General features: G+C 35.3%; 1 protein-coding gene across 4 annotated transcripts in view; it reads left to right on the top strand.

The window, feature by feature from the left end:
* PRPF40A (pre-mRNA processing factor 40 homolog A) overlaps window positions 1-24612 on the top strand; it is a 55712-nt gene extending 31100 nt beyond the window's left edge. For 2 of the 4 annotated variants that reach the window (XM_060107239.1, XM_060107241.1), the window contains exons 6-26: window positions 1109-1219; window positions 2616-2736; window positions 2975-3028; window positions 4611-4635; window positions 5296-5667; window positions 8320-8428; window positions 9140-9204; window positions 9563-9727; window positions 11239-11347; window positions 12212-12362; window positions 13346-13479; window positions 18091-18205; window positions 18362-18465; window positions 18598-18714; window positions 19044-19181; window positions 19393-19488; window positions 21959-22045; window positions 22132-22228; window positions 22312-22373; window positions 23012-23143; window positions 24507-24612. In XM_060107239.1, the coding sequence (XP_059963222.1) occupies window positions 1109-1219; window positions 2616-2736; window positions 2975-3028; window positions 4611-4635; window positions 5296-5667; window positions 8320-8428; window positions 9140-9204; window positions 9563-9727; window positions 11239-11347; window positions 12212-12362; window positions 13346-13479; window positions 18091-18205; window positions 18362-18465; window positions 18598-18714; window positions 19044-19181; window positions 19393-19488; window positions 21959-22045; window positions 22132-22228; window positions 22312-22373; window positions 23012-23143; window positions 24507-24599 (2457 nt within the window). In that variant the 3' untranslated portion in view covers window positions 24600-24612. The remainder of the gene's footprint in view (window positions 1-1108; window positions 1220-2615; window positions 2737-2974; window positions 3029-4610; window positions 4636-5295; window positions 5668-8319; window positions 8429-9139; window positions 9205-9562; window positions 9728-11238; window positions 11348-12211; window positions 12363-13345; window positions 13480-18090; window positions 18206-18361; window positions 18466-18597; window positions 18715-19043; window positions 19182-19392; window positions 19489-21958; window positions 22046-22131; window positions 22229-22311; window positions 22374-23011; window positions 23144-24506) is intronic. The other 2 variants (XM_060107240.1, XM_060107242.1) reach the window with 1 other exon arrangement.
* The last annotated feature ends 1857 nt before the right edge of the window (window positions 24613-26469 follow it).

Genomic DNA, 26469 nt, shown 5'->3' with positions numbered 1-26469 from the left:
CCATGAAACTATCACCAAGACCATAGACACCTATTATCTCTCAAAGGTTCCTCCCAACCCCTTTTATTATTATTATTATTTTGTGTTTGTACACGTGTATATATGGTGACCTTATAAAACTCTTAACCAACCTTTTATTTATTTATTTTCTTTATTTTTTTGGCTGTGTCAGGTCTTCGTTGTGGCGTGTGGGCTTCTCTCTAGTTGCAGTGCGCGGGCCTCTCTCTAGTTGTGCCGTGTGGGCTCTGTAGTTTGCAGCATGTAGGCTCTTTAGTTGTGGCCTGCGGGCTTAGTTGCCCTGCAGCATGTGGGATCTTAGTTCCCCGACCAAAGATAGAACCTCTGTCCCCTGCATTGGAAGGCGGATTCTTTACCACTGGACCACCAGGGAAGCCCCTTAAGCAACCTTTATTTGAGCTATCATGTCTGTTGATACTTGAGGTCTTACTGACAACTTTTAGTAGTTTCTTAGTAGTTCTTTTGGACCCATTAGTGGATTTATATTCTGTATCAAACTAGTTTCATGTAAAACTTTATCTTACTCATCTTGTGTTGAGGCATTTGTATTCACATTTTATCCCTGCTAAATTTCACCTTGTTGATTATTAAGTTCTGATTGTCACGCAAAGGTATCCTTTTTAATTTTGATGCCTGCATCTTTATGACATGTCAATTTAGAACTTTGTCCAACTTGATGTAAATATTCTTTGGGTTAGAGTTGTTGAGCTCATGATCAATCCACCTATACTACATTAGCATCTCGTTCATATATTCTTTTTTATCCACAAGGCATAGATATGTGTTGCTGAAAGTTTTTCTTATGTGTAATAGTTATAAGCAGTCATATCCTTAAAATTTTGAGACTGTAGAATGGAGAGAGATCCTAAAACCTGAACTGATCCATGCTGCTTTTGAGGTACTTTAAAAATATTCTATTTTCAGTTACCTCCCTACTTGAATTGATCAATTATTCTAAATAACTGTCAAAAGTATGCCCATTTTATACTTTTAATTTCTTCATATATTGCTTTGAAACTAATGATACTGATATTTACTGTCAGTGGCACTGTTAAATAATTTAAATCTTTTTATAATTATTTTTCTTTAGAAATCAATGTGGACTGAACATAAATCACCTGATGGAAGGACCTACTACTATAATACTGAAACAAAACAGTCTACTTGGGAGAAACCAGATGATCTTAAAACTCCTGCTGAGGTAAAAGTTTGAGGACTGGAATTTAGAGATTAAATAGATTGGTTTTGGGGGGTTTTTTGTTTTTTTTTTTGTTTTAGGATTTTGGTGGGTATTTGGCTTTCCAAAGAATAGTACTGCTTATATCAGAAAAGGATGCTACTTAGGCATTCAGAGGAGAAAAGGGTTTATACAGTTACACCAATCAGCAAAAAGACAAATAAAATTCATTCCCTTTTATAGGCAGACCAATTTTGTTTACTGATATTTACCCCTGCTCAGGAACCTTTGTCAGGTGGTATCAATTTAAGAAAGGTATTTAAAGAATAAATTGGAAGAAAAAAGTACTCTCTCTCTGCTTGCCCTTTATTTGTTTTCCTCTTTATAGCAAACCTGAGTGATTTCAGATATCTTCTACTGGGCTCTTACATTTTTCCAGTGGGGCTAGGATAATGGAGATGAAGTTAAATTACAAATACAAATACTTCCATCTTTTAGAATGGGAAATTGTCTCTTTGGAAAATATCCCCCCCCCACAAAAGTATGTATATTTCATTTTATGTTGTAAATTTTACCATTCAAAATATACAGATATGAAAATAAGATTGAAGGAATAAACTAAGTAAGCAGTATTACCTGTGGTTTAATTACGAAGTCTGGAGTCCTAAGTAACAGCTGATCTGGCATTTCAAAGCTATACTTGAAGCTTTTTCCTAGTAGGCAGCATATTCTTTTTTTCCTTCTCTTAATTAAGAATTTGAGGAGGTAAAAATATTTTCCAGGCCACCACACTAATTATAGAACAGCAGTACTTGGGAGGGGAAGTTGGCAGATGATAAAATTTTTTATTTATCCCAATACTGACATAGATATTTGCCCAAGACACTGATTAAATTTGAGTTTTCAGTAGCATTCTCATTCCACCCTAACAGGTTCTGTATATTAGGTTTTAAGTATATCATAGTTAACAATGCTTCCTTACATAAGGTAGTTCACATAGGTTTGTAATAAATTGTGAAACTGAAATCTGAGCATAACCAAATCAGATTTTGGTTTCTCCCAAATTTTATGTTTTTCCTACTTGTATTAGTATTTGAGAAGCCTGTTTGTGAAATATGGATGGTAATTTTTACCTATGGTGGGATGTAAATGGCAAGAGCACATAGGATTTGAAATTCCGATAGACCTGGTTTTGAATCTTGTCTTTGCCCCTTAATAGGTACATTACCTTAGACAAACATAATATATTCAAATAACTTAACATTAGTTAGTAAGTGTCCTGTAGTTGGTAGCTTATATTATCACCATCTCTCAAGCTTTAGAATTGTATGGGTTCATAATATCTAGTAAAAACAGTGATGTGAATGATGAAAGATACTAAGTATATTACTGTTAACTGAAGGTTTTTATTTTGCTTTAGCAACTTTTATCTAAATGCCCTTGGAAGGAGTACAAATCTGACTCTGGAAAGCCTTACTATTACAATTCTCAAACGAAAGAATCCCGCTGGGCGAAACCTAAAGAACTTGAAGATCTTGAAGGTAAAACAGGGGAAGATAATTTTTAATGTTACTTTTTTATGTATATATGTCATTCACAATGGAACAGTCCTTCATAAATAGGATTGTTCAAACAAAGGCCTTATATTTTTTTAATTAAGTGATTAGAACGTTTTAAATGGTGTAACAGTTTTATGGGCTCTTATTTTCTTGTTGCTCTAGAACTCAGTTCTATAGATTTTAAATAGATTTTTATTTGATTTGATTCCACTGAAACTAGGATACCAGAATACCATTGTTGCTGGAAGTCTTATTACAAAATCAAACCTGCATGGTGAGCTGCTTTGATAATTCATTTTCTGTCATTATTTAACATTTTAAGAGTATGTCACGAATGTTCACTAACCATAATTGGATAAATCTGCAGTGAGAAATCTCTAATTCAAAGAATTCCTTTCATTTAAGGGTTATATTATAAATGAGCTTGTAGCTTTCAACATTGTACTTTGACTTTCTTTTTTAAACAAAAAACATAATTAACCATTGGAAAATTGAACAAAGACATCATATACGATATTTCTAAAGACAGCCATGAGTGTTGGTGCACACATGGAATATGTGACTTAGCAGATAGCAGAGAAACTTGAACTCTTATCATTTTAAATTTTGTTAATATATTGTGAGACTACATTTAATGCTGATTTTATTTTAGCACAACATTGCAGAATAGCCTTTATGTTTATTATGGGAGAATGAAAGTAAATAGAATGCCATGCCTCACTTACAAAAGGAGAATTTTCCAACATCCTCCACTATTCAGAATATCCCTGAGAATCTAGAAATACTACCTAATATAAAACCTAGGGCTTAAAATAGCAGAGATTCACAGTAGGAATTGAGAATTTAGGTTCTTTTACTCTTCTAATAGAATCTGGTGTCATAAACTATTGGCTTAGAAGCAACAGATTATAGGAGAATGGGGCTAATAAAGTAGTCTGCAACGTGTAACGACTCCTGACAGGAAAGTGAGAGTAAAAATTTCTTAAAGGCACTGTGGTCTTACGTCTATTTACCTTTTCCCTGTGTCACCTCATTAGCTTGGATGGTCATTATCCGAAATATTTGTTAATTTGTAATGATAACCCCTTTAGTATGTTTTGTCAGTCATACTAAACAGATTTCCTTTAAAAGGGGATAAGTTTAAAAATATTTTCATAGAGTTAAGCTTATATTATCATTTACATGGAGCACCTCATTCCCTAATAATGCTGAATAAATGAGATATCTTTGTTACCCCTAAAATAAATTTACTTTAACTAGAATGAAAGCTGAAATATTGAGTGCAGATCTTTAAAGCTCAATTTATACTTCTATACTAGCATTGGCTAATAATAATATTGTAGATAGGTAGATTCTGAGTTCATTCATGTAAGAAATATCAAGCTCATTTCTGATATAACCCTATTACAAATAGTTGGCGTGCATAACTATCTATCTACCTGTCAATGCTAGTATATATGTGCTGGAATTTCATAACATACATTCGACCCCATTTTGAATTTAGTATCTTTAAAAAAAACAAAAAACAAGTAGTTTTATCCCTGGGGAAAATAACTATTTTATTCCAGAATTATGCTGATACTTTCAGGGAGTTTTTGCAGTAGCCAACAGCCTTTGAGAAAGTAGCATTGTGGGAAGAAGCTTTCCTAAAACTTGCTGTTATTTAAAGTTTGTTTTTATTCTTTAATTGCTGCCCTGGAATTTACAGAACCTTTGCTCTATAAATGTAGTGATTTTTTTTTTTAAGGGTGGTAAATCTTACTGTATAGAACTTTTATCTCCTTTTAAAGTCTGTTTTCATTGATTGTATTTAAAAGCTATGTAGTACATAACTGTTCTTTTTTTCTCTTTAATAGCAATGATCAAAGCTGAAGAAAGCAGGTAAGCAGTTTTGGACATCAGTACATATTTACAAATTTAGTATCTCCTATAACGTCCTTGTTTTAACTGTCTGTATAAATAGTATTTAACATGGTAGGCCTGATAGTTTGATGTCTTCAGAGGATTTGGGGTAGGGAAAGAGATGTTTACTCAAGATACACACTTGATGCTTTCCTAGACAGTTATTAGAATTTGGACAGCATCCTTAACAAAAACTGTTACAGAAAAGTCCAAAATCTGATTTGAATTAATTTGGGAACAGATGACGTATTGTATCAGTATATCTCCCTTCCTTTGCTCAGGTTTTCCTTTTAATGGGTGAAATGAAATTAATGATATAGGTCAAATTTTATGGCATAATACAATCTGATAGGACATTTTGTAAATGAAAACAGTTATTGGACTTTTGGAAATGCAGATTGTTGCATGAGTGCCTATCATACATTATCACGAATGTTTGCTGAATTAAATCAAAGTAATTCAGTTTCATACTGTGGTTTTAATCTTTTTGAATGGCTTAATAGTTTGGCAGCACTGCCATTTTTCCCTTATAGTAGTTTCTCTTATTCATTTGATTTTATGATAATTTAAAACTAACTTTATTTGGCTTTGTGATTATTCATAATGAACTGACTAGCTTTCTCTTTTTTAAATATATAGTAAACAAGAAGAGTGCACCACATCAACAGCCCCAGTTCCTACAACAGAAATTCCAACCACAATGAGCACCATGGCTGCTGCAGAAGCAGCAGCTGCTGTTGTTGCAGCAGCAGCTGCAGCAGCTGCAGCTGCTGCTGCAGCCAATGCAAGTGCTTCCACCTCTGCTTCTAGTACTGTCGGTGGAACTGTTCCAGTTGTTCCTGAGCCTGAGGTTACTTCGATTGTTGCTACTGTTGTAGATAATGAAAATACAGTAACAATTTCGACTGAAGAACAAGCACAACTTACTAGTACCCCTGCTGTTCAGGATCAAAGCGTTGAAGTGTCTAGTAATACTGGAGAAGAAACATCTAAGCAGGAAACTGTAGCTGAGTAAGTTTAGTAACTTGTTTTCTGCAAATCAGTACCAGACTTCATTAATATAAGAAATTGCTGATTTAGTCAGTGGCCATTAGTGTTTAATAAAAGTTTTTTGAGAATCAAAACATAAGCCTTTAGATAATGGATAATTTTTGAGATTGAGTTTTGTGGGGTCATGCTTTCAAACTGCTGCAAAACTAATCCACAAAAGTTTAGGAAGCAGAGCTGCTGATAGGGTAAGAGACAAATTTGAAGGGGTGCCAAAAACCTTAGTAATCAGAATGCAGTATTTTAAATCAAAATCAATGCAAAAATCCCATGATTAATAAAATAAAATTTTAAGTAAAGACAGGATCAGAATTATTGATTTTCTTTCTATTTCATTCTGAAATATGGCTTACTACAGCACTGCAGGGAAGTTGCTGTAGTTCAGTATTGAACAAACAAGCAAAAATCAAGTAGAGAAAAATCAAGATAATACTTAACAGTGTACAGGAAAACTGTTAGTGAGGTTAAGTTGGTACAACTTTTTAATAAGGCCAATAGCTGTATCTCTTAAGTTTACAGTTTGTATGTACCCTATGATCTAGTAATATTTCATATGGCTGTGCTTTTTATAGCTATAGAAAGTAACCTTGAGCTGTGCTTCTTGATTTTAAAGATATCCACATATATTTAAAAAAGTGTTAATCATGATGTCAAGATCCAAACATGATCACCCATCTTAATATTTAAGTATACTGTTTTCATCTTCCTACCCCCTTTTATAAACTTTTTTGATTATTTTTACTGTGTCTTTTTTTTTTTTTTTTTTTTTTTTTTTGCGGTATGCGGGCCTCTCACTGTTGTGGCCTCTCCCATTGCGGAGCACAGGCTCCAGACGCGCAGGCTCAGCGGCCATGGCGCACGGGCCTAGCCACTCCGCGGCATGTGGGATCTTCCCGGACCGGGGCACGAACCCGTGTCCCCTGCATCGGCAGGCGGACTCTCAACGACTGCGCCACCAGGGAAGCCCCTTTTTTGATTATTTTTAATGTTCATTTTCCAAAGTATGAAAATAGCTTTATAATTTTTTCTGATGTTTAGAAGTTTGAAAAGATATCTATATAGTATATTTGAAGGCATAAAAGAGTGACAGTTAATATTTTAATTATATCCTTCCTTTTTCTGTGCATTTAAAAATATGTGCGGGCCTCCCTGGTGGCGCAGTGGTTAAGAGTCCGCCTGCCGATGCAGGGGATGCGGGTTCGTGCCCCGGTCTGGGAGGATCCCATATGCCGCGGAGCGGCTGGGCCCGTGAGCCATGGCCGCTGGGCCTGTGCATCCGGAGCCTGTGCTCCGCAACAGGAGGGGCCACGACAGTGAGAGGCCCACATACCGCAAAAAGAAAAAAAAATAATAAATAAATAAATAAATAAATAAAATAAAAATATGTGCATATTTTAAATTTTAAAAATATATCAGAGATGTCTACATCAGTAGAGATCCATACCCTATCGTGTTGAATATTAATTATTATTTATATAATTAATATTCAACATGATATTATTTATATATACATTAATTTAAGTATTCTCCTACTGATAGACATTTAGCCCTTCTAGAATAATATTGTTTTACATCTTTTCATACCTATTGTATTTTTTCACAATAATTTGTTTTTCACATTTTTAACACAACTGTTTTCTGCTTCCTTTTTTGTTTCCTTATTATAGTGCTTGAGTCAGTATAATAAACTTGATTTTAATTACTTTGAACGTAGATCATTTACAACTAGTAACTTTTGGCTGTGCTCTTTACAATATTTTTGATGATTTTAAATAAATATTCCAAAGTAAGGTTACTTGATTCAGAGGGTAAGAATTAATTGTATTTTTAATTAGTATGTATTCCAGAATATGCATTCAACTTAAAGGTGGGGGATGGGGTTTGTTTTTTGATTTGTCTTTTCCTGCATTCTCTTCTATAAAGGAAGAAATGTTAAGATTATACAACTTTTTCATAAAGATCCCTCAAACAAGTACAGTTGACAATTCTTGGGTAATTCTTTCTGTTTGAGATCAGTGTTAGGCAGACTTTTTCATAAACCTTCAAAGAGTAAATACTTTTGGTTTTGTTGGTGATACAGTCTGTCACAATGACTCAATTCTGCTGTGGTAGTACGCAGTCAGCCATAATCAGTATGCATACTCTTGCAGGGCCATGTTCCAGTAAAGCTGTATTTACAGAAATTGGCAGCAGGCTGGATTTGACCCATGGGTTGTAGTTTGCCAATCCCGATTTAGGTTGATCTCTACATCTTTTTTATATTTTATGCACACTTGTCCAAATCCTATTATTAAGACACTAAAATGAGGACGCTGAATAAGTTTTATAAGCCATTTGGAAGTATTAACTTGTGGGCTAGTGAAACAAGTGCTGTAGTATAAATGTTTATTTTAGCCTTCGTACAAGGTCTTAATAACCGAATGTTAGAGGAAAAAACTATATAGTACTTTTATTTCTTTATGTTGCATTAAATGCGTCTCATGGAGACTTTATTCTAAACTTGTCAAATAAGTTTAATTTGTTTACCTCAACAGTAAACTAATAATAATAAAACATTATTTTCCTAAATGAAGCAAGTATTTAAATTGTAAATACAATGTATAAATTTCTCTCTAGTTTTACTCCCAAAAAGGAGGAGGAAGAAAGCCAACCAGCAAAAAAAACATATACTTGGAATACAAAGGAGGAAGCAAAGCAAGCATTTAAAGAATTGTTGAAGGAAAAGGTATTTATAATAGAGATTTTTATTATAAGTATCTAATAAATTATCCTTCAGTGCAACTTGTACCTTGATGCTTTTATTAAAAATACTAATCTTATAAACGACTGAAAATGAACTAAAGTTGTCTTTTTTCTTTTTTTAACTTTGAGAAACTGACTTTTCAACCAAAAAGAATGTGTAAGGTACTACACAGCACATTCCACCTCAGTATTTAATATAAGGTTTTTTATTCATAAAAAGTGTTCTGTCTTCTAATCAGTAGTCTGAGGAAGAAGTATTCATGGTCTGTTTAAATTTCAGTTTTTCTTTTTTTTTTTTTTTTTTTTTTTTTGCGTTACGCGGGCCTCTCACTGCTGCGGCCTCTCCTGTTGTGGAGCACAGGCTCCGGACGCGCAGGCCCAGCGGCCATGGCTCACGGGCCCAGCCGCTCTGCGGCATGTGGGATCCTCCCGGACCAGGGCACAAACCCGTGTCCCCTGCATCGGCAGGCGGACTCTCAACCACTGTGCTACCAGGGAAGCCCTCAGTTTTTCTTTTTAGTCTATAGATACATTACACAGATTTGCTTGCTTCAATGAATTATTTTTTAGACCTTTTTTCAAACTCCTGCAAAGGGAAGTGGTTGATGTTTGCAGTGAGTATTATACTTTGTTCCCTATTGTATGACTTACTATATTTGTGTGAAATTTTAACTTTTCATTAAATGATTTTCAGCGGGTACCATCTAATGCTTCATGGGAGCAAGCTATGAAAATGATCATTAATGATCCACGATACAGGTAACAGTTTGATTTTTTTATTTACTTTCCACCTTGAGCAAACCAAGCCTAGAAAATTTAAATTATGTAAAATAATACAACTTTTCACTCCATGGTCTTCTGTTATTTTGGATACCAATAATTGAGTTGCTTTATGTCTGATAAGAACCAAAAAAGTTAAAAGGCTTGTCATGTAGTCTGGGCACCCTGCTATAGATGTTAGAATTATTTTTAAAGTAGAAATTATTTTCTGTAATTATTTGCTGTCTTTAATAACTTACATTTTCTTAATTTGTGAATGAAATTTATTGTTTTTTCAAAGCACTAACACTTGATCATCTTACCTTCATTTACTCTTATATGATATTTTTCTATTTAGTGCTTTAGCAAAGTTGAGTGAAAAAAAGCAGGCCTTTAATGCTTATAAAGTCCAGACAGAGAAAGAAGAAAAAGAAGAAGCAAGATCCAAATACAAAGAGGCTAAGGAATCCTTTCAGCGTTTTCTTGAAAATCATGAAAAAATGACTTCCACAACTAGATACAAGTAAGATTTTTACTGATCATGGTATATGTTTACTGTACTGTTTCTGTGTCAGACTTTTTACCAAGTGCAGTAACTAATCCAGATGTTCATTAAAGCTAAATGATTGTGAGTGTGACAGTTTTATAAGGTAAAAGATAAATCAGTAGTTAAATGTGGAATTTATAGACTTACTGAGTTGTTAATTAGGGACTACAATAAAAAAAGGGAGGGCCTCCCTGGTGGCGCAGTGGTTGAGAGTCCGCCTGCTGATGCAGGGGATACGGGTTCGTGCCCCGGTCTGGGAGGATCCCATATGCCGCGGAGTGGCTGGGCCCGTGAGCCATGGCCGCTGAGCCTGCGCGTCCGGAGCCTGTGCTCCGCAACGGGAGAGGCCACAACAGTGAGAGGCCCGCGTACCGCAAAAAAATTTTAAAAATAAATAAATAAATAAATAAATAAAGGGAGAAAGACTTTATTTCATAATGAAAATTTGACTCCTTTCTCCTTAATATAAGAATTCAAGGGGCTTCCCTGGTGGCGCAGTGGTTAAGAGTCCTCCTGCTGATGCAGGGGACACCGGTTCGTGCCCCGGTCCGGGAAGATCCCACATGCCGCGAAGCGGCTGGGCCCGTGAGCCATGGCCGCTGAGCCTGCGCAACTGGAGCCTGTGCTCCGCAACGGGAGAGGCCACAACAGTGAGAGGCCCTCGTACCGCAAAAAAAAAAAAGAATTCAAGATGCAAGGCGGGGAGAGATATGGGAATATATGTTTATGTATAGCTGACTCACTTTGTTATACAGCAGAAACTAATACACCATTGTAAAGCAATTATACTCCAAAACAGATGTTAAAAAAAAATTTTTTTAAAGAATTTGGATTTTTTTGTATTTGTGGAATAGAAATAGGTTATTTTCATTATGTATATAGCATTTTTGAAAATTCACATTTATATAGCGTTCTTCTTTTTGGAGTGCTTTGTTATTTAAAATTGTAAGTAATTCATTATTACCATCTTTGCAATAAGCTGTTACGTTACGTTCATTTTCCCTGTATGTTTTATTTTCCTCACTTTTCCAGAAAAGCCTTAGTGAAGAACTCTTCCATTTCTTTCAATAGTCCTATTTTATCTGTTAACTAAATTTCTTACAGTTTATTGAAGGCTGTAATTCAGTTCCATGGGCAGTTTGATAGTCTCTGTCGCTACCCTGAGAAATAGAGGTAGTCTTAACTACAAAACATCGCTCAATTGGAATTATTTCTTCTATCTCTAAAGGAGAAATCAAGGCCTAAGCTGTTCTTTTTCTTAATTATCCAAAAGTTTTCTCTTTTTTTTTGAACCAGTGAAACTACATCTTGTTTATTTGAAACAAAATAAACAAAATTTATACAAAAGTTTTCTCTTATAATACGATCATGAATTTAAGAGTGGAAAAGAGGGTTCATTTGGGGGTGTTAAATTTAGAATAAAATTAAAATGGTTTAAAATTTTTATGGTGTAGTATAGAGTAACATTTAATCTTTTTAACAAACAGAAAAGCAGAGCAAATGTTTGGAGAGATGGAAGTCTGGAATGCAATATCAGAACGTGATCGTCTTGAAATCTATGAAGATGTTTTATTTTTTCTTTCAAAAAAAGAAAAGGTATTATTCACTCTTACTGGTGTTTATTGATAAAACAAGATTTTCTTCATCCTGTTTAGGAGTTACTTCATAACATCTTCATCTTTGTTGGTTTATTTAGTTTATATGGTGCAACAGATCTATTTATTAGAAGTTACATTTAAAAATAGATAGCTCCTATAATAATAAGTACTGATATGAACATAGTAGGTAGAGGTTTGTGCAGCTGATACTTAGATTGTCATTAATTGGCTGTCTTATGCCCACTTTGAAAAATACTTATTTTAACTTGTTGGTTTGAAAAAATACTCAGTGTTTTTGCTTATAAGGCATTTATTTATGATTATTTTACAAGAACAGCAGTAATGTGTAATTGCTACCATTAAAATGTATTTGTAGGATAGTGTTTTAAAACACTAAAATACTATCTTACAGATACATTTAGTTTTGCTCGTGTCTGTTTTGTTATGCACTAAATTGTATGCTATCCAGTCTTCCAAGAGACTTACAGAAATGTAAGTATTATTGACAAAAATTTGAACATAGCTGAAAGTGGTTGGACACATTATCATTTACCTATTATGTGATTTGTAACTTCCGTTTGGACAGTGTCTACAATGCATAGTTGTGGGAGGAGAGATTTTGCGAGGGGGTGAGTGAGGTGGGATTCCAGCTTTAGAAGAGAGGTTAAAAAAAAAATTTGAAGGTAAGAGCCAAGCAGTTAGGCAAGAGCACTGGAAAGGTAAAGAGTGTTGATATTTAAAGTGAATGGGTAACATTTGAAATTTGGACATCAGTTAGAATGTGAAGAAACCTTCACTAATTGCAGTTTATATGTCATACTTCATTTGAAATTCAAAACATATATTCATATTTTTGATTTAGGAGCAAGCAAAGCAGTTGCGAAAGAGAAATTGGGAAGCCTTAAAAAACATACTTGACAACATGGCTAACGTGACATACTCTACTACTTGGTCTGAAGCCCAGCAGTATCTGATGGATAATCCAACTTTTGCAGAAGATGAAGAATTACAGAGTAAGAATGATGACTAAGTGGAAGGACCAGTTCTTTAAAAGTTGTCCAGCAGTGAAGAATGGTCACTTTCTTTATGTGATCACTAACTGAAGTTTACATAATTGTTTGTCCATCCCTGAAAAGCTGTTTTGTTTGTTTCCAAATAGGATATTTCTTTCTAATTGAGTTTTGTGGTTCAGGACAAAATATTTTCCCCAAAATCTGAAGTTAGCTTTATCAGGTATTCCTGAAATAAGTTTATTAGGTCAAGCCTGAAATTGTCCTTTGCCATTTATATGTGACTTAGTGGGAACCAAATTAATAACCACATTTTACTCATGCTGTCCTCTCAAGGTAATGACTTTAGAGATTTGCTTGCAAAAGGCAAAAAATGGATTAGCGTTATTTTACAGGAAGCTTCCCCAAGTTCTGTCTTTTTCTGATCTACCTAGTTGCTTTTTAAATTACAGCTTTCTTGATTATCCTTCTGAATACCATACTTCAGTAAGTTTGAGGGAGGGCCTAGAATTCTGTACTTTGAAAAACTCCTTGGGTAATTCTGATATTGCTGACAAATTTATCACAACAGTTTTATTTTCGTTTTATTACTTGTGTCATATGTGTTGTCTCTGTTTCATCCTCGGATTCGGGGGCTATGATTTAATGAGGTCTTTTTGAAATTTTTCATATGGGAATTCCCTGGCGGTCCAGTGGTTAGGACTCCACACTTCCACTGCAGTGGGCACAACAGGTTTGATCCCTGGATCGGGGAACTGAGATCCCACAAGCTGCACACTGTGGCCCCCCAAAAAATAAATAAATTATAAGTAAAAGAAAATAAATTTTCCTTGAACACTTCTATTTAGATAATTAGAAGTCATATTTGAGTTTAAATATTTTGGTAAAACGAATTTGAACTTTGTAGGGAGTTAATGCAAATAAGTAAATTGCTTTCTTTACTGATATTTGACGTTTTAATTTTTTTTAACTGAAAAATATTCTAGACATGGATAAAGAAGATGCGTTAATTTGCTTTGAAGAACACATTCGGGCTTTAGAAAAAGAAGAAGAAGAAGAAAAACAGAAGAGTTTGCTTCGGGAAAGGAGACGACAGCGTAAAAACAGAGAATCTTTTCAGGTAATTTTAAAAGCTCTGTTTTCCAGCTTAATTGTATAATATGGTTAATGACCTGTAACCGTGACATAAACAATTTTGAGAATCTTGATCTCAGATCATTAACTTGGGCTTTTGCAGAGGATCCATACAAATTTAACTCTTAAGTTCTGTAGTTAGTTATGAATCCACTTAAGGAGAGTAGCTATTTCAGGCTAGGGGAACATAGAAGGCTATAGCAGATTTGGTATTTAAAGTGAGCACTGATAGATAAGGTTTCACTTGAGAAAGAGGAATAGATATGAGGGGGGACTGAAAATAAAATACGTGTGATGAGTTATTAGTACTAATTGATTTTTAGGTTCTGGAGAATGGTTTTGAGGATGGGCCATAATTTTTAAACACTATACAGAGGAGCTAAAATTACATGTTCTTTATATAGGCCAGTGGCTTATTTTGACCTCCAAGTATCACTTTTAGTCTCTCAGTAATGGAGGCTATCACAGAGCAATGAATTTTTGCATTTTATATTTCACCAAATTTCCATTTCAATAATAATTATAATAGCAGTTAGCGTTGATTGCTTATTGCTATGCATTTAAAATTTATAACCTCTTAATTTTTATGATAGCCTTATTTTATGATAGTAGGTACTATTTTTGTTATGTCCATTTATATAGGTAAGGAAATGGGCTTAGAGAGATGAAGTGACTTGCCCAAATTCAGCTACTGAGTAGTGGAGCCAGACTTTGAATCTATGCTGTGTTTTAATTTCTGGGCCTCTTTCATTAAACACTGTATTAGGGTAAGTGCTAAGTTACAGTGACTTAAATAAGAGGTTTTATTTCTTGGAAGAACAGTTGTTTGGGTTTAGGGTAGAGCACACTGTCACCTCCTAAGGCAGTGGTTCTCAAAACTTAGCATGCATCAGAATCACTTAGAGGGCTTTTAGAAAACTCCCCATGGTGCCAGAGATCACTAATCATCTTAAATGCCACAGCCAATAGCATTATTGCAGTCTTCATTCTATAAAAACGTAACATTTACTACTCTCTGTGGTTTCCTCTTAGTGGTTTCCCAAAGGATCATTCGGAGTATTGTTAAAACCAGGGACTGTTGAGCCTCACCCCCAGAATTTGATTCAGTGGGTCGCTTTTAAGTTGTGAATACACGTTTTAAAGGAAGTATAGTAGCAGAGGAAAATTACTGAGCTGAATATCTGAAGCAAAACATGCTAATACCAGTTACATCAATAGTAATCAGAAACCATGCCAGACACATAAAAGCCATATTTTAGGCTTAGCAAAAGATGCCTGTGGCCTTTATATTAGGCTTTCTGATCCACGTTCTCCAGTTTCAGTATTGACATTGTACTTTCTCTTATATTTTCTGTGACCCAGATATCCTTATTTTTGTTATATTTTACCTTATAGTTCTTATTTTAAACCATTGCAAAAGCTTCATAAGAGACATTAAAGCTAAGTGGTTGCAGAAGAGTATTAATCAACCTCCTGAAAATCTGTTCTCCCCTTCCTAGGCACGTGGCTCCTTAGTTAAAATCTAAGTTTTCTAGCCTCGTTTATAGCTACTTGTGGTAACGTGACTAAATTTTCAGCAACTGAATGTGAAGGAGATGAGTAGAACTACAGCATCATTTTTTAATTAATTTTTTTTTTTTTTTAAATTTTTGGCTGCATTGGGTCTTTGTTGCTGTGTGCAGGCTTTCTCTAGTTGCGGCGAGCAGGGGCTACTCTTCGTTGTGGTGCACGGGCTTCTTATTGCGGTGGCTTCTCTTGTTGCGGAGCACGGGCTCTAAGCACGTGGGCTTCAGTAGTTGTGGCACATGGGCTCAGTAGTTGTGGCGCACGGGCTTAGTTGCTCCGTGGCATGTGGGGTCTTCCCGGACCAGGACTTGAACCCGTGTCACCTGCATTGGTAGGCAGATTCTTAACCACTGGACCACCAGGGATGTCCCACATCATTGGTTTTTAAAAGAACTACCATTTCAGCTTCTTCCAAGCTGAAATGTGGTCATGGGGATAACATACCCTAATCATGCAGAGAAAGCTAATGGCCTCGGGCAGTTCTCTAAGTATGGGCCAGCGTATCACTGTCTCTTGGAAACTTATTAGAAAGGCAAACTCTCAGAACCCCACTGAGACCTAATGAATCAAATTGGGGCGGGGAGGGGGACTACAATCTGTGGTTTTGTTTTTACCATTTCTTCACATGATTCATTGAGATACCACCTAAGGTAATTTACCAAAAGTGGCAAATGTTGAGATTCTTTATGAATAAGACTGAAAGAATTATAGTTAGATGTAACATTTAAGGTCAGTGACTGTCGATATCTAGGGGAAGTTAAAGAGTTGCCAAATAGTTTAAAGGTAAATAGAGGCAAAATCAGACCGTTCTCTGATGTTTTGATAAGACAGTTCAAGAGTACTCTCAGGGTTAAGAGTGTGGCTTTTCTTTGATAAGAGAGAACCAGTCAAGAGGGAGAGAATGGGGCTTCCCTGCTGGCGCAGTGGTTGAGAGTCCGCCTGCCGATGCAGGGGACATGGGTTCGTGCCCCGGTCCGGGAAGATCCCACGTGCCGCGGAGCGGCTGGGCCCGTGAGCCACGGCCGCTGAGCCTGCGCGTCTAGAGCCTGTGCTCCGCAACGGGAGAGGCCACAACAGTGAGAGGCCCACGTACCGCAAAGAAGGAGAGAATGAAGAAAGAATTGAAGGATAGGGGTATTCTGTTACTAAATAAAATCTTTGAAGGTTTATTCAAGCATATGTGAGTAGTTACATTATGAACCTTATATAAGGAGACTAAAAGAAGGAAGGAGATGAGGGAAAAGACATATTATTGAGTTGGCCTGAGGCAGTGAGTGGTGTTCAACTAGTGCTTTTGTTGATGGTCATGATTTGGGGAGAAGTTGCTACTAGCATCTAGTTGGGTAGAGACCAGAGGTATTGCTGAACGTCATCCAATGTACAGGACCACCCCCCGCCGAAATGAAACAAAACAAACCAAAAATTTTTCGAGCTCCAAGATGTCATTAGTGCCAACGTTGGGAGCCTTCTCCTCTAAGGGAAGGAGAGATAACCAGCCTCAGCCATCTTTGAAGCAACTTGGTTTCCATCTTCTCCTCCCCTTCCCAAGGTGGGGTTAGTAAATAAAAGAGAGAAAGAGCCATACAGTTTTAGCATAATGGTTTTCAAACCTGAATTCACATAAAACTTACCTGGTGGTTTTTAAGAAATAAATTACAAATATCTTTATTTTAATTCATATTTTCTTTAAAAAAAATCTCAGGTGGATTCTGTGTCAAAATTGGACACTGGATTCAGTGTCAAAATTCTATGACTTTGTCAGCAACCTAGAAGTGAAACAAATACTAGCAAAGCAGGTATGATGAAGTAGATTTTAAGATCCTAGAGAGCATCATTGAAGATGGTTTCTAAGCTGTTTTAGGGACTCAGAAGGGAATAGGTGAAGAACCTTGGTTATCACACAGCAGGGGTGGGTTGAGTTCCCATTTATGTTGAAGGGTAAGGACGAAAGGATAGAAATTAAGTTTGAGGAAAAAATTTTGGAAATAGAGACTGAACTGACATGCTTATTCCCATTTGGAGAGAAGTGGTATTATACATGTCTGGTGTCATTCAGGACAGCGCTACCCAATAAAAATTTGTATGCCACATACATGATTTTAATTTCTTACTAGTTTAGTTTTAGTAACCTTTTATTTCACCCAATATATCTAAAATATTGTCTTTTGACATGCAACCAATATATTTTTTTAATTTATTTATTTGGGTAATAATGCTTCAAAATCATTGTGTGTTATATACTGCTGGCGTTGAACAGTGCAGGTATATAAGAATTTTAGGAGCAGAATTTGGCCCCTAATTTAGGGACATTTTTAGAATTAAAACTTCCTAAGGATTTCAGGAAGCAGGAAATGTGGAAATTGCTGAGTACTAAAGTCCCACTATGTTGCCCTGAAAGTTGGCAAATAGTAAAAAAAAAAAAAAAAAAAAAAGGGATAAAGTGAGCACATAAAAATTTAAGTTATAACAGTAATATGGAAGAAAGGAAATAGGTTTTAAAATCAGACATGGGGGTTGAGTCCTAGTTCCCCACACTATATGTATGTTGCTTTAGTAAAATTGTGTATCTTCCTCTTAGAAAAGAAAATTAAATTTAAAAATCCTTCAGAACACATTAGGCGTTCCGTTTAAAAACAAAAAGTATATTTTGCAGTAAATGTGCATGCACATTCTTTAGCCTCATCATTTGAGATAACATCCAGTGTTTTGACTTTGTTTGTATATGTTATTTGCAAACTGGAAATGATGATCTTAAGGGACAGTAAACTGAAGCCTGGAAATGTAATGTAGCTTTTCAACAGTCCTTTTCTCTGAAGTCCAAAATAGTTTTTTGCCTAAAAGCTGATTTTACTTTCATCAAAGAGCAAAAATGCTTGCACCTAAACATATCTGTGATAACATTGGTAGAAGAGTTTTAAATATAGCTGTTTTTAACATGTATTTTCATTCATGTTATACCAATATTTCTAAAGTCCTTAAAGATGGCTTTTCAATATATAATGGGTTCGTTGTTGTTGTCCCCTTCCCCCAGATATTTTTAGATGAACTGCATGAACATGGACAACTGCATTCTATGTCATCTTGGATGGAATTGTATCCAACAATTAGTTCCGACATTAGATTCACTAATATGCTTGGTCAGCCGGGTGAGATTCTTCTCTTTCCTAATTTGTAGTTATGATAGTTGGAATGGGCCAGAGGGAAAGATGGTTGTGTTGGGGCATGGGGGGTGCTTTCTTTTGTTTTATAAACAAAAAAGTAATTGCAGCTCTTTGATTAGAGCTAGCTTTTGACTTCTTTAGTTTTTCCATTAGGATCAACTGCACTTGACCTTTTCAAGTTTTATGTTGAGGATCTTAAAGCACGTTATCATGATGAGAAGAAGATAATAAAAGACATTCTAAAGGTAGATAGTATATACTTGGTATTATTAACTAGTATACTTGCTGTTAACTGTTAATCCGTGCCATATATTTTAAAGTGATACTGTGTCCCTTTGATTAGTGTTATTAATATTAACAAGATTTCTGTTTTTTAGGATAAAGGATTTGTAGTTGAAGTAAATACTACTTTTGAAGACTTTGTGGCAATAATCAGTTCGACTAAAAGATCAACCACATTAGATGCAGGAAATATTAAGTTGGCTTTCAATAGTGTAAGTTATCATCTTTACTGTTATGAACAACTAGATTAGTAGTATAGTTTTTAATATATTTGGCCAAAAATACTTAAGTTGTATGTAAGCTACTGAAATAAGGGAATAGGAATAGTATTTTACAGAGTAGTGGACACTCTTCCAGGGTAAGGTAACAGAATATAATGTACTTAGATGATGGCTGATGGTAAGCTTCCTTTCCTAAAAATAATTGGCTCTCTAACTTATAGATGATAGGAGATGATATAATTATATAATTATAATGAATTATTTCAGTTAACACAGATTATATTATACTATTATAACTGATTAAATATGTTTTTTCAAAGTTACTAGAAAAGGCAGAAGCCCGTGAACGCGAAAGAGAAAAAGAGGAGGCTCGGAAGATGAAACGAAAAGAATCTGCATTTAAGAGTATGTTGAAACAAGCTACTCCTCCAATAGAATTGGATGCTGTCTGGGAAGATGTATGTATACTTGTAAATTTTTTCCTTTACAACTGAAGATAAAAATTTTTAATTTCTTTATCATAGCCACAGAGATAACTAGAGGAAAGGAAATAAACACTTTGAGGGGGCTGGGCTGTCACAGTTTTCACTTGCTGCTATGATTCCTTTTAGTCATATTGGTATACTCTTCTCAGTATTCATATATTTATTCCATATCTGAATTTTTCAGATCCGGGAGAGATTTGTAAAAGAGCCAGCATTTGAGGATATAACTCTAGAGTCTGAAAGAAAACGAATATTTAAAGATTTTATGCATGTGCTTGAGGTAATTTTAGTTTTATCATAAGTGGCTGAAATATTACAAAATATATTTAAAAATTTTAAAAATTGAAGAACTTAGAATGATCAAAGTATGTTTCTTAAATTACACTTTTAAGTAATTTTATACAAATGTACTTACTACCTGGGATGATTAGGGAATGGTTTATTCTATAGAAACTGCTTTTAAGTGAAACAAACTAAGCTTGCATGGGAATTTAAAGATCTGTTTAGTGGACACTTTTCATATTCGTTATGTACTTATACAGTGTTACAGAAATTCATCAATGTAGCAGTCAAATGGGGTGACTTAGTAAACCTAAAAAGAAATTAGAATCTTGTAAAACATAGAAAACAGCTTTTTAAGCACATTTCAAATATTATACTACATTAGATGTGTTGGAAGCTCAAGAGATGTTCTGAAAAATAATGGAATAAGGTAGTAAGTTTTTGTTAAAATAATAAGTAATGATAAAATTGCAAGTTATTCCACTAGCTGAATTGAGGGTATTTTGATGAAGATTTCAGATGGGCACTTGTAGATAGTAAATATGCTAAATTGACCAATAATTTTTGAATAGTATTATTTGCTGCCTATGTGGGCCAGGCACTGTTCTAATTGTTTTACAGATATTTCATATATGAGCTTAATCCTCATAACAACCCTATGAAGTTACAGGTGAGCAAACTGAGGCAAAGAGAAAAAGTAATTTGCATGGAAGGGATTCCAACATAGGCTTTTGATTCCAGGGCCAGTGCTTTTAACAAATATGCTGTGCTATCAGTTATAGACAAACCAGTACTTTACAGCAAGCCGACGTTAGCACATACTTAATATTATAGTGCTGTCCATGGTCATTGAGCATAGCAGGTCACTTAACTGACTGTTGACTGTTGCATTGGATTTACTGTTCTTGATGAATATCATTGTTGACAACAGTTTGCTCTGTTAACATGTCCCACATGTACCATATATTGTTTCCCAGCTGCCTCTAGGTCTAGTGCTGTTGGCCTATAGATCTTTTCTACTCAAAGTTTCAGACCAGCAGCATCTGTATTACCTGGAAACTTGTTAGAAATATAGAACCTCAGGCCCCATCAGCAGAAATCCTGTATCAGAATTACCATTTTAACAAGATTCTCGAGCACTAGAATGTACATTTAATTTTGAGAAGCTCTGCTCCAGATAGTGTCTTTTTTTTTTTTTTCTTTTTGCGGTATGTGGGCCTCTCACTGTTGTGGCCTCTCCCGTTGCGGAGCACAGGCTCCGGATGCGCAGGCCCAGCGGCCATGGCTCACGGGCCCAGCCGCTCCGCGGCATATGGGATCCTCCCAGACTGGGGCACGAACCCATATCCCCTGCATCGGCAGGCGGACTCTTAACCACTGCGCCACCAGGGAGGCCCTCCAGATAGTGTCTTAACATTTTCCCCCAATTCAGGAATCTCCACCAAGATTATTTTATGATCTGTGCTGGGGGGTATTAGTGGTGAGGTTATAAATGGAGCAAAATGATGGCAGCATAGGGAAGAGCTGAACATATCAGAATAGGATTTGGACCCCAATAATGTGGGCCTTGAAGTAGAAAAGGAAGAAGAGTTAACATTCAGTGACATAAAAAAAGAATGAGGACTGCCCTGGTGGTCCAATGGTTAAGGCTCTGCGCTTCCACTGCAGGGGGTGCCAGTTTGATCCTTGGTCAGGGAACAATCAGTCAATTGAGACAGACAGACAGACAGAGAAGAGAGTGTGTTCCTGAACCAGATGTTCTGTGTCCACTTAACTTGTAAACTGAAGCAGAATTTATTTTCAAAGGCTTATATATGTTTGGGGGCAAGGAGATTTTACTGCAGCATTTTTCCTTCCCTACTAGCCTGATAATTATTTTACTGAAAGAGTTAAAATCCACAGAGACAACATTTCCTTTTCTGATTTCATGTGTAGATTTCCTTTGGATATCTTAAGCTTGGCTAGGAAGGGAATGCTCCTTGGGTGAAAAGAGCTGATTTTGCATTTAATTTCTGAGACCAACCTCCTTATGGATGATTCTGAGGTAGTTCTTTCAGTGCTGAGCCACGTTCATCAGAAAAGCCATGTATGAATATAATTATGTTTTTTTTATTTTTGAAAGTAGTGTAACTATTCTGCAGATTATACCTTTATGGAGGGTATCAATTGTCCCTACTGTACCCACACCATTCTCATTGCTAAAAAAAAGTATTTTATTAATACTTTTAAACGTTGTGTTTAGATGTCCAAATGAATGGGTACAAGATAGTTAAAATGTTCTCTTCTGTTCCTTGTTAAGTGATTGATAGTAACTCTTTGCACCATTTCAAGGGGGGCAGTACATCCTAAATATGCAAAATGAATGCAGTTTTACTCTAAGAACCTATTTGTAAAGCTTTTTAAAATTCTCCATGATCTACTGTCTATAAAGTGTGAACTTCTGAAATTTTTTTCTTTTGCCCCTGTAGCATGAATGTCAACATCATCATTCAAAGAATAAGAAACACTCTAAGAAATCTAAAAAACATCACAGGAAACGCTCCCGCTCTCGATCAGTAAGGAAGTTTATTAAAAATGGCACCATAAGTTTATTGAAATATTTGTTAGCAGCATTATGAATGAAATTATTTGTATTGTGTAGGGATCAGATTCAGATGATGATGACAGCCATTCAAAGAAAAAAAGACAACGATCAGAGTCTCGTTCTGCTTCAGAACATTCTTCTAGTGCTGAATCTGGTAAACATATCTTTTAACTTGATTAAAATCATTGACACTTGGATGTCCTCAAATTATGACACTTTTCTTTTTGTGCTGCTTAGAGAGAAGTTACAAGAAATCAAAAAAACATAAGAAGAAGAGCAAGAAGAGAAGACATAAATCTGTAAGCAAACTCTTAATTTTTACACTGTACCTAGGCTTTTGTCCTTCACTTTCTCAGTGGCAGTAGAAATTTCTGTCTAGTCCAATGCAGTCAACAGAGTTTAGGTGTGTACCTAAACTCAAGAGTTTCATAGTTGTTCACCTTAATCTTTCATTAAAATCTTTCAGTGAACTTTGAAAAAAAATAACACAGTGTTAAGACTCCCACTCTGGTTATTTATAGTAATCTTAGAGAAAGACCACCCAAGGGTGTGTGTTTGTATATATATATTGAGCTGTTGTTGAGAACCACAAGTTTAAATGTTTAAAGTTTTTCCTCTACCCTCAGCTCTTAATCTTAGGTACACATCAAGATACACCTAATCGTAGTGATGAAGGCACACTTAATTTAGTGATGCTCTTTTAGTGGTATTTTACCCTATCAGAATGTCATCTTTCCCATAGGAAAGACCAACTTCATCTCATGAATCTTGAGAATGTTTTAAATTCCTTGAGGTTATCGATTCAGATTCCACCACTCTAGGAACACATACATACTCTGTTATATGTGGGTGTTCTTAAGTATTACCTATATAGGGACTTTTTTCTAATGGAATGGTTTCTTTATCAAAATGCTGACATTGTTTTTTATTTACACAGGACTCTCCAGAGTCGGATGCTGAACGGGAGAAGGATAAAAAAGAAAAAGACCGGGAAAGCGAAAAAGACAGAACTAGACAAAGATCAGAGTCAAAACACAAATCACCTAAGAAAAAGACTGGAAAGGATTCTGTAAGTATTTAGAATTCTTTCATCTCTGCATTTTCAAAGTACAAAAATGTCAGCTACTTTTCACACACAGTTTTCTAACGTATGTGATCATGAATGACCCGATTTAAGCATCCTAAATTTTATATTCCTTAAAAAAATAACATGGCATTCTCTAATAGTTGTTTAACCCACTAAGAAAGGATATATTCTTTTGCTTTGTACATTCTCACAAAGAAATACCAATGAACACTGTCTACCTAATTTAAGAATATAAACTTTAAGAGATTCAAATCAGGTTTTCCCTCCACCATGTCCACAGTTGTCATTGTTACTAAATCCAGTTTCAAAAGGTAGCTTTCCAGCAGCTTTTAATCATTGGGAGGGAAGAGGTGAGGGCAAGTAGATAGGAGGATACTATAAGCCAAATCTAATGTTTTATTATCAAATTACATAATTCGTCTTCAGTTTCCCCTGTGTGTTTGTGTATGTTATGCCAGAGCACAGTAACACAAGTCTTCTTCACCTTGCCGTTCATTCCACAGATGTTGTGGGCTTACCAAGTATAATGCCTCTGAGTTACCAATTGAGAGTTTAAATTGTGTAGATAAGCCCTGGTCTCCCTCTGGATATTCTCATTCAGTGGGAATAGGGTGGAGGGGTTTTTTTGTTCTTGTTTTGTTTTTAAAGCTGCACCGGTGAGTCTGATGCACATCCTTGGTAAGGAATGATGATTTCCTCTATACTTACTTAGCAACTTAATAGTTTCTTCTTCACAGTAGGTTAAATGAAATCCCTGAAGGGGGAAGGAAGACAGGTGAAAAATCTACTTTTGAAAAGTTGCTTCTCACAGTTGTTTTGGTTTTTTTGTTTGTTTATTTTAAATTTTTTCCAGCCTAACTAGTGTCCTCATAAATCTGGAATGTTTATCTGGGCACAATAGTATGCATAAAGCGTAATACTTTTCTGTAATATAAAACACTTATAGGACAACCTAGAATCGGAAAAATTAGCAAGGAGTATAATACTTAGGAAATGAACACCCAGCTTCCATTAAATGGAAACAAGATGTTTCATATTCAGTTGTATAAGAGGAAGAAAAACTGGTACGTACTATTCCCCCGATCTACATATTAATGTAAACTGAAAGTAAACACCATATAAAAGTCTCATTCTAAGTTAAGTGTCTCCCATAATGTAACCAAGGAGTACTTAGTTAACAACCCATTGGTAGGCTTTTAGGAAAGAGATGAGTCTTCATACCCTATGATGCATTTGTTTTTGTGGAAGAGAATCCATATAGATGTGGATTCTTTTTTCAAAGGTTCATTACTACTTAACCTTTTGAGTCCTGACACAAATATAATTGTATTCGTTGTCTTTTCAGGGTAATTGGGATACTTCTGGCAGTGAACTGAGTGAAGGGGAATTGGAAAAGCGTAGAAGGACCCTTTTGGAGCAACTGGATGATGATCAATAAATTATACCAAATATGTTTACAGTATGATTTAAAGTCTAATTCAGACCAGGGATTCTATTTTAAGTTCAATTGAAATAACACTGGGTTTTAATTATATCACAGAAAAAAAAGTGCATTTAAGTATTGTTATTGTGGACTTTATAAAAAGCAAAGGAAATTGAAAATAACTTTTGATTCTGTATCAAGAATCATATTTTCATACAGTCATAACTGTCTTTCTGTGACCCTTTCATAGGGCACTGCAGAATGGATTAAAGGTGGCAATTTACTGATAACTGCAGGTGTCTCTACTTTGTTCTAAAGTCTAAGTCATGAGGTGATTTGATTTACTTTATAGAAGTTGGATTTTGAACATATAATGAAAATTTTTTGATATCTAGTAGTACAAAAAAAGCACCAGCAACTGATAAAACTGCTTTTTTGTGCACTATCCAACTGGTTGAAGCCGATATGATCTTTTAAGGTGAACTCAGACATAGGTGTTCTTAATGGAAACCTGGTAGACCCTTAACTATAGTGGTGCTATCGAGCACTACTATAATAAAGCCACCATTATTTTTTATGAAACATCTAAATACATTTTAAAAAGGCTATTGTGAGGGCATTATTTTGAGGTGATGTTTAAAAAGTTAACATCAAATCAAATTGTAAATTAGCTTAAATATATTGCCTTAAGGACCTACTAAAGAATGTGCCACCAAACTTTAAGTGATGGTTGCAATATCCTTGTCTAAAACAAATCAATGTTGACTTAAACGATTTCTTTAACAGTTGTCTTTTTTTTTTTTTTTTTTAAATCCGATCTTTCTCTTGCTTTTTTTCATTGAGGAAGTCTTTTACCTTCCCTCCTCACTGAGAAGTACTGACTTCGTGGTACACATTCTAAAGCATTTCTGATTTGAATATTTTTGTACATTTTTATCGATTATTAAATCTTCTCTTCTAGTGTGTACTAGTATTTATTTCTACTTAAACTGCTCAGCTCTAAAAAATTGTATGATCCTTTAAGGGTTAAGATACTAAAATCCCTGAAATTTTGCTTTAGCTAACCCACATAGCTAAGTTACTTTCCTTTTTTTTAATATTTAAGAATATTATAAATCAGTGCATTTGAGACCCCTGTATTTGTTTTTGATCTATGAATTTCCTACAGAATACTCTAAGAAAGGCAATGGTTTGAAGTTTAGAATACTCTTTACATGCTAACTTTTGAAGGTTGGTAATGTAATTTATACTATTTTCCTTCAGTGCAGGAGATTTTTTTAAGTAAATAAGTAAATTATAGCACATAGTCTTTGGTATTATCTTAGGTATTTTTTTATTTTGGACACTTTGGGCAATCCTGTTTCAGGGTGGGATTCAGAAGAACAAAAAGTTTATTTTATTTTTCCTTCACCATCCTAATTTGAAAGTGGGACTGACCAGGATGACTCTTTTTCTATCCCTGCCCCCTTTGTTTCAATTAAATCTAGCATCCACTATTGAAAGGATCAAGGCAGGTTGGTGGGGGGGCGGGGAGGGGGTCCTGAACTTTTCTCGCTGCCAAGTCATTTTTCTGCTGTGAAATATGACATGACTTTGTAGAAAGTGAAAATGACTATCTTTAGAAAATGTGAAGTAACCAATTGCTTGCTTGAGGTTAGTCTCCTATTGTATATTAGAACCAAAACATATAACAGCTTTGGCAACAGGGAAGTTGCCTAGACTTAATTTTCAGAGGTCCCTTCGTAATGATAATATTGCTAATCATGTCAGACACTTGACATGGAAGTCAGAGTAAAATCTGCATATGATATTGGCAGAAATACTAGTGATGTTTCACAAGAGAATGTAGAATCTGTAAAACTTTTAATTACTTCCATGAATGATG

The sequence above is a fragment of the Mesoplodon densirostris genome, chromosome 8 (genome assembly GCF_025265405.1).
Source record: "Mesoplodon densirostris isolate mMesDen1 chromosome 8, mMesDen1 primary haplotype, whole genome shotgun sequence".
NCBI lineage: Eukaryota > Metazoa > Chordata > Mammalia > Artiodactyla > Ziphiidae > Mesoplodon > Mesoplodon densirostris.
This window is presented reverse-complemented; position numbering and strand designations above follow the sequence as displayed.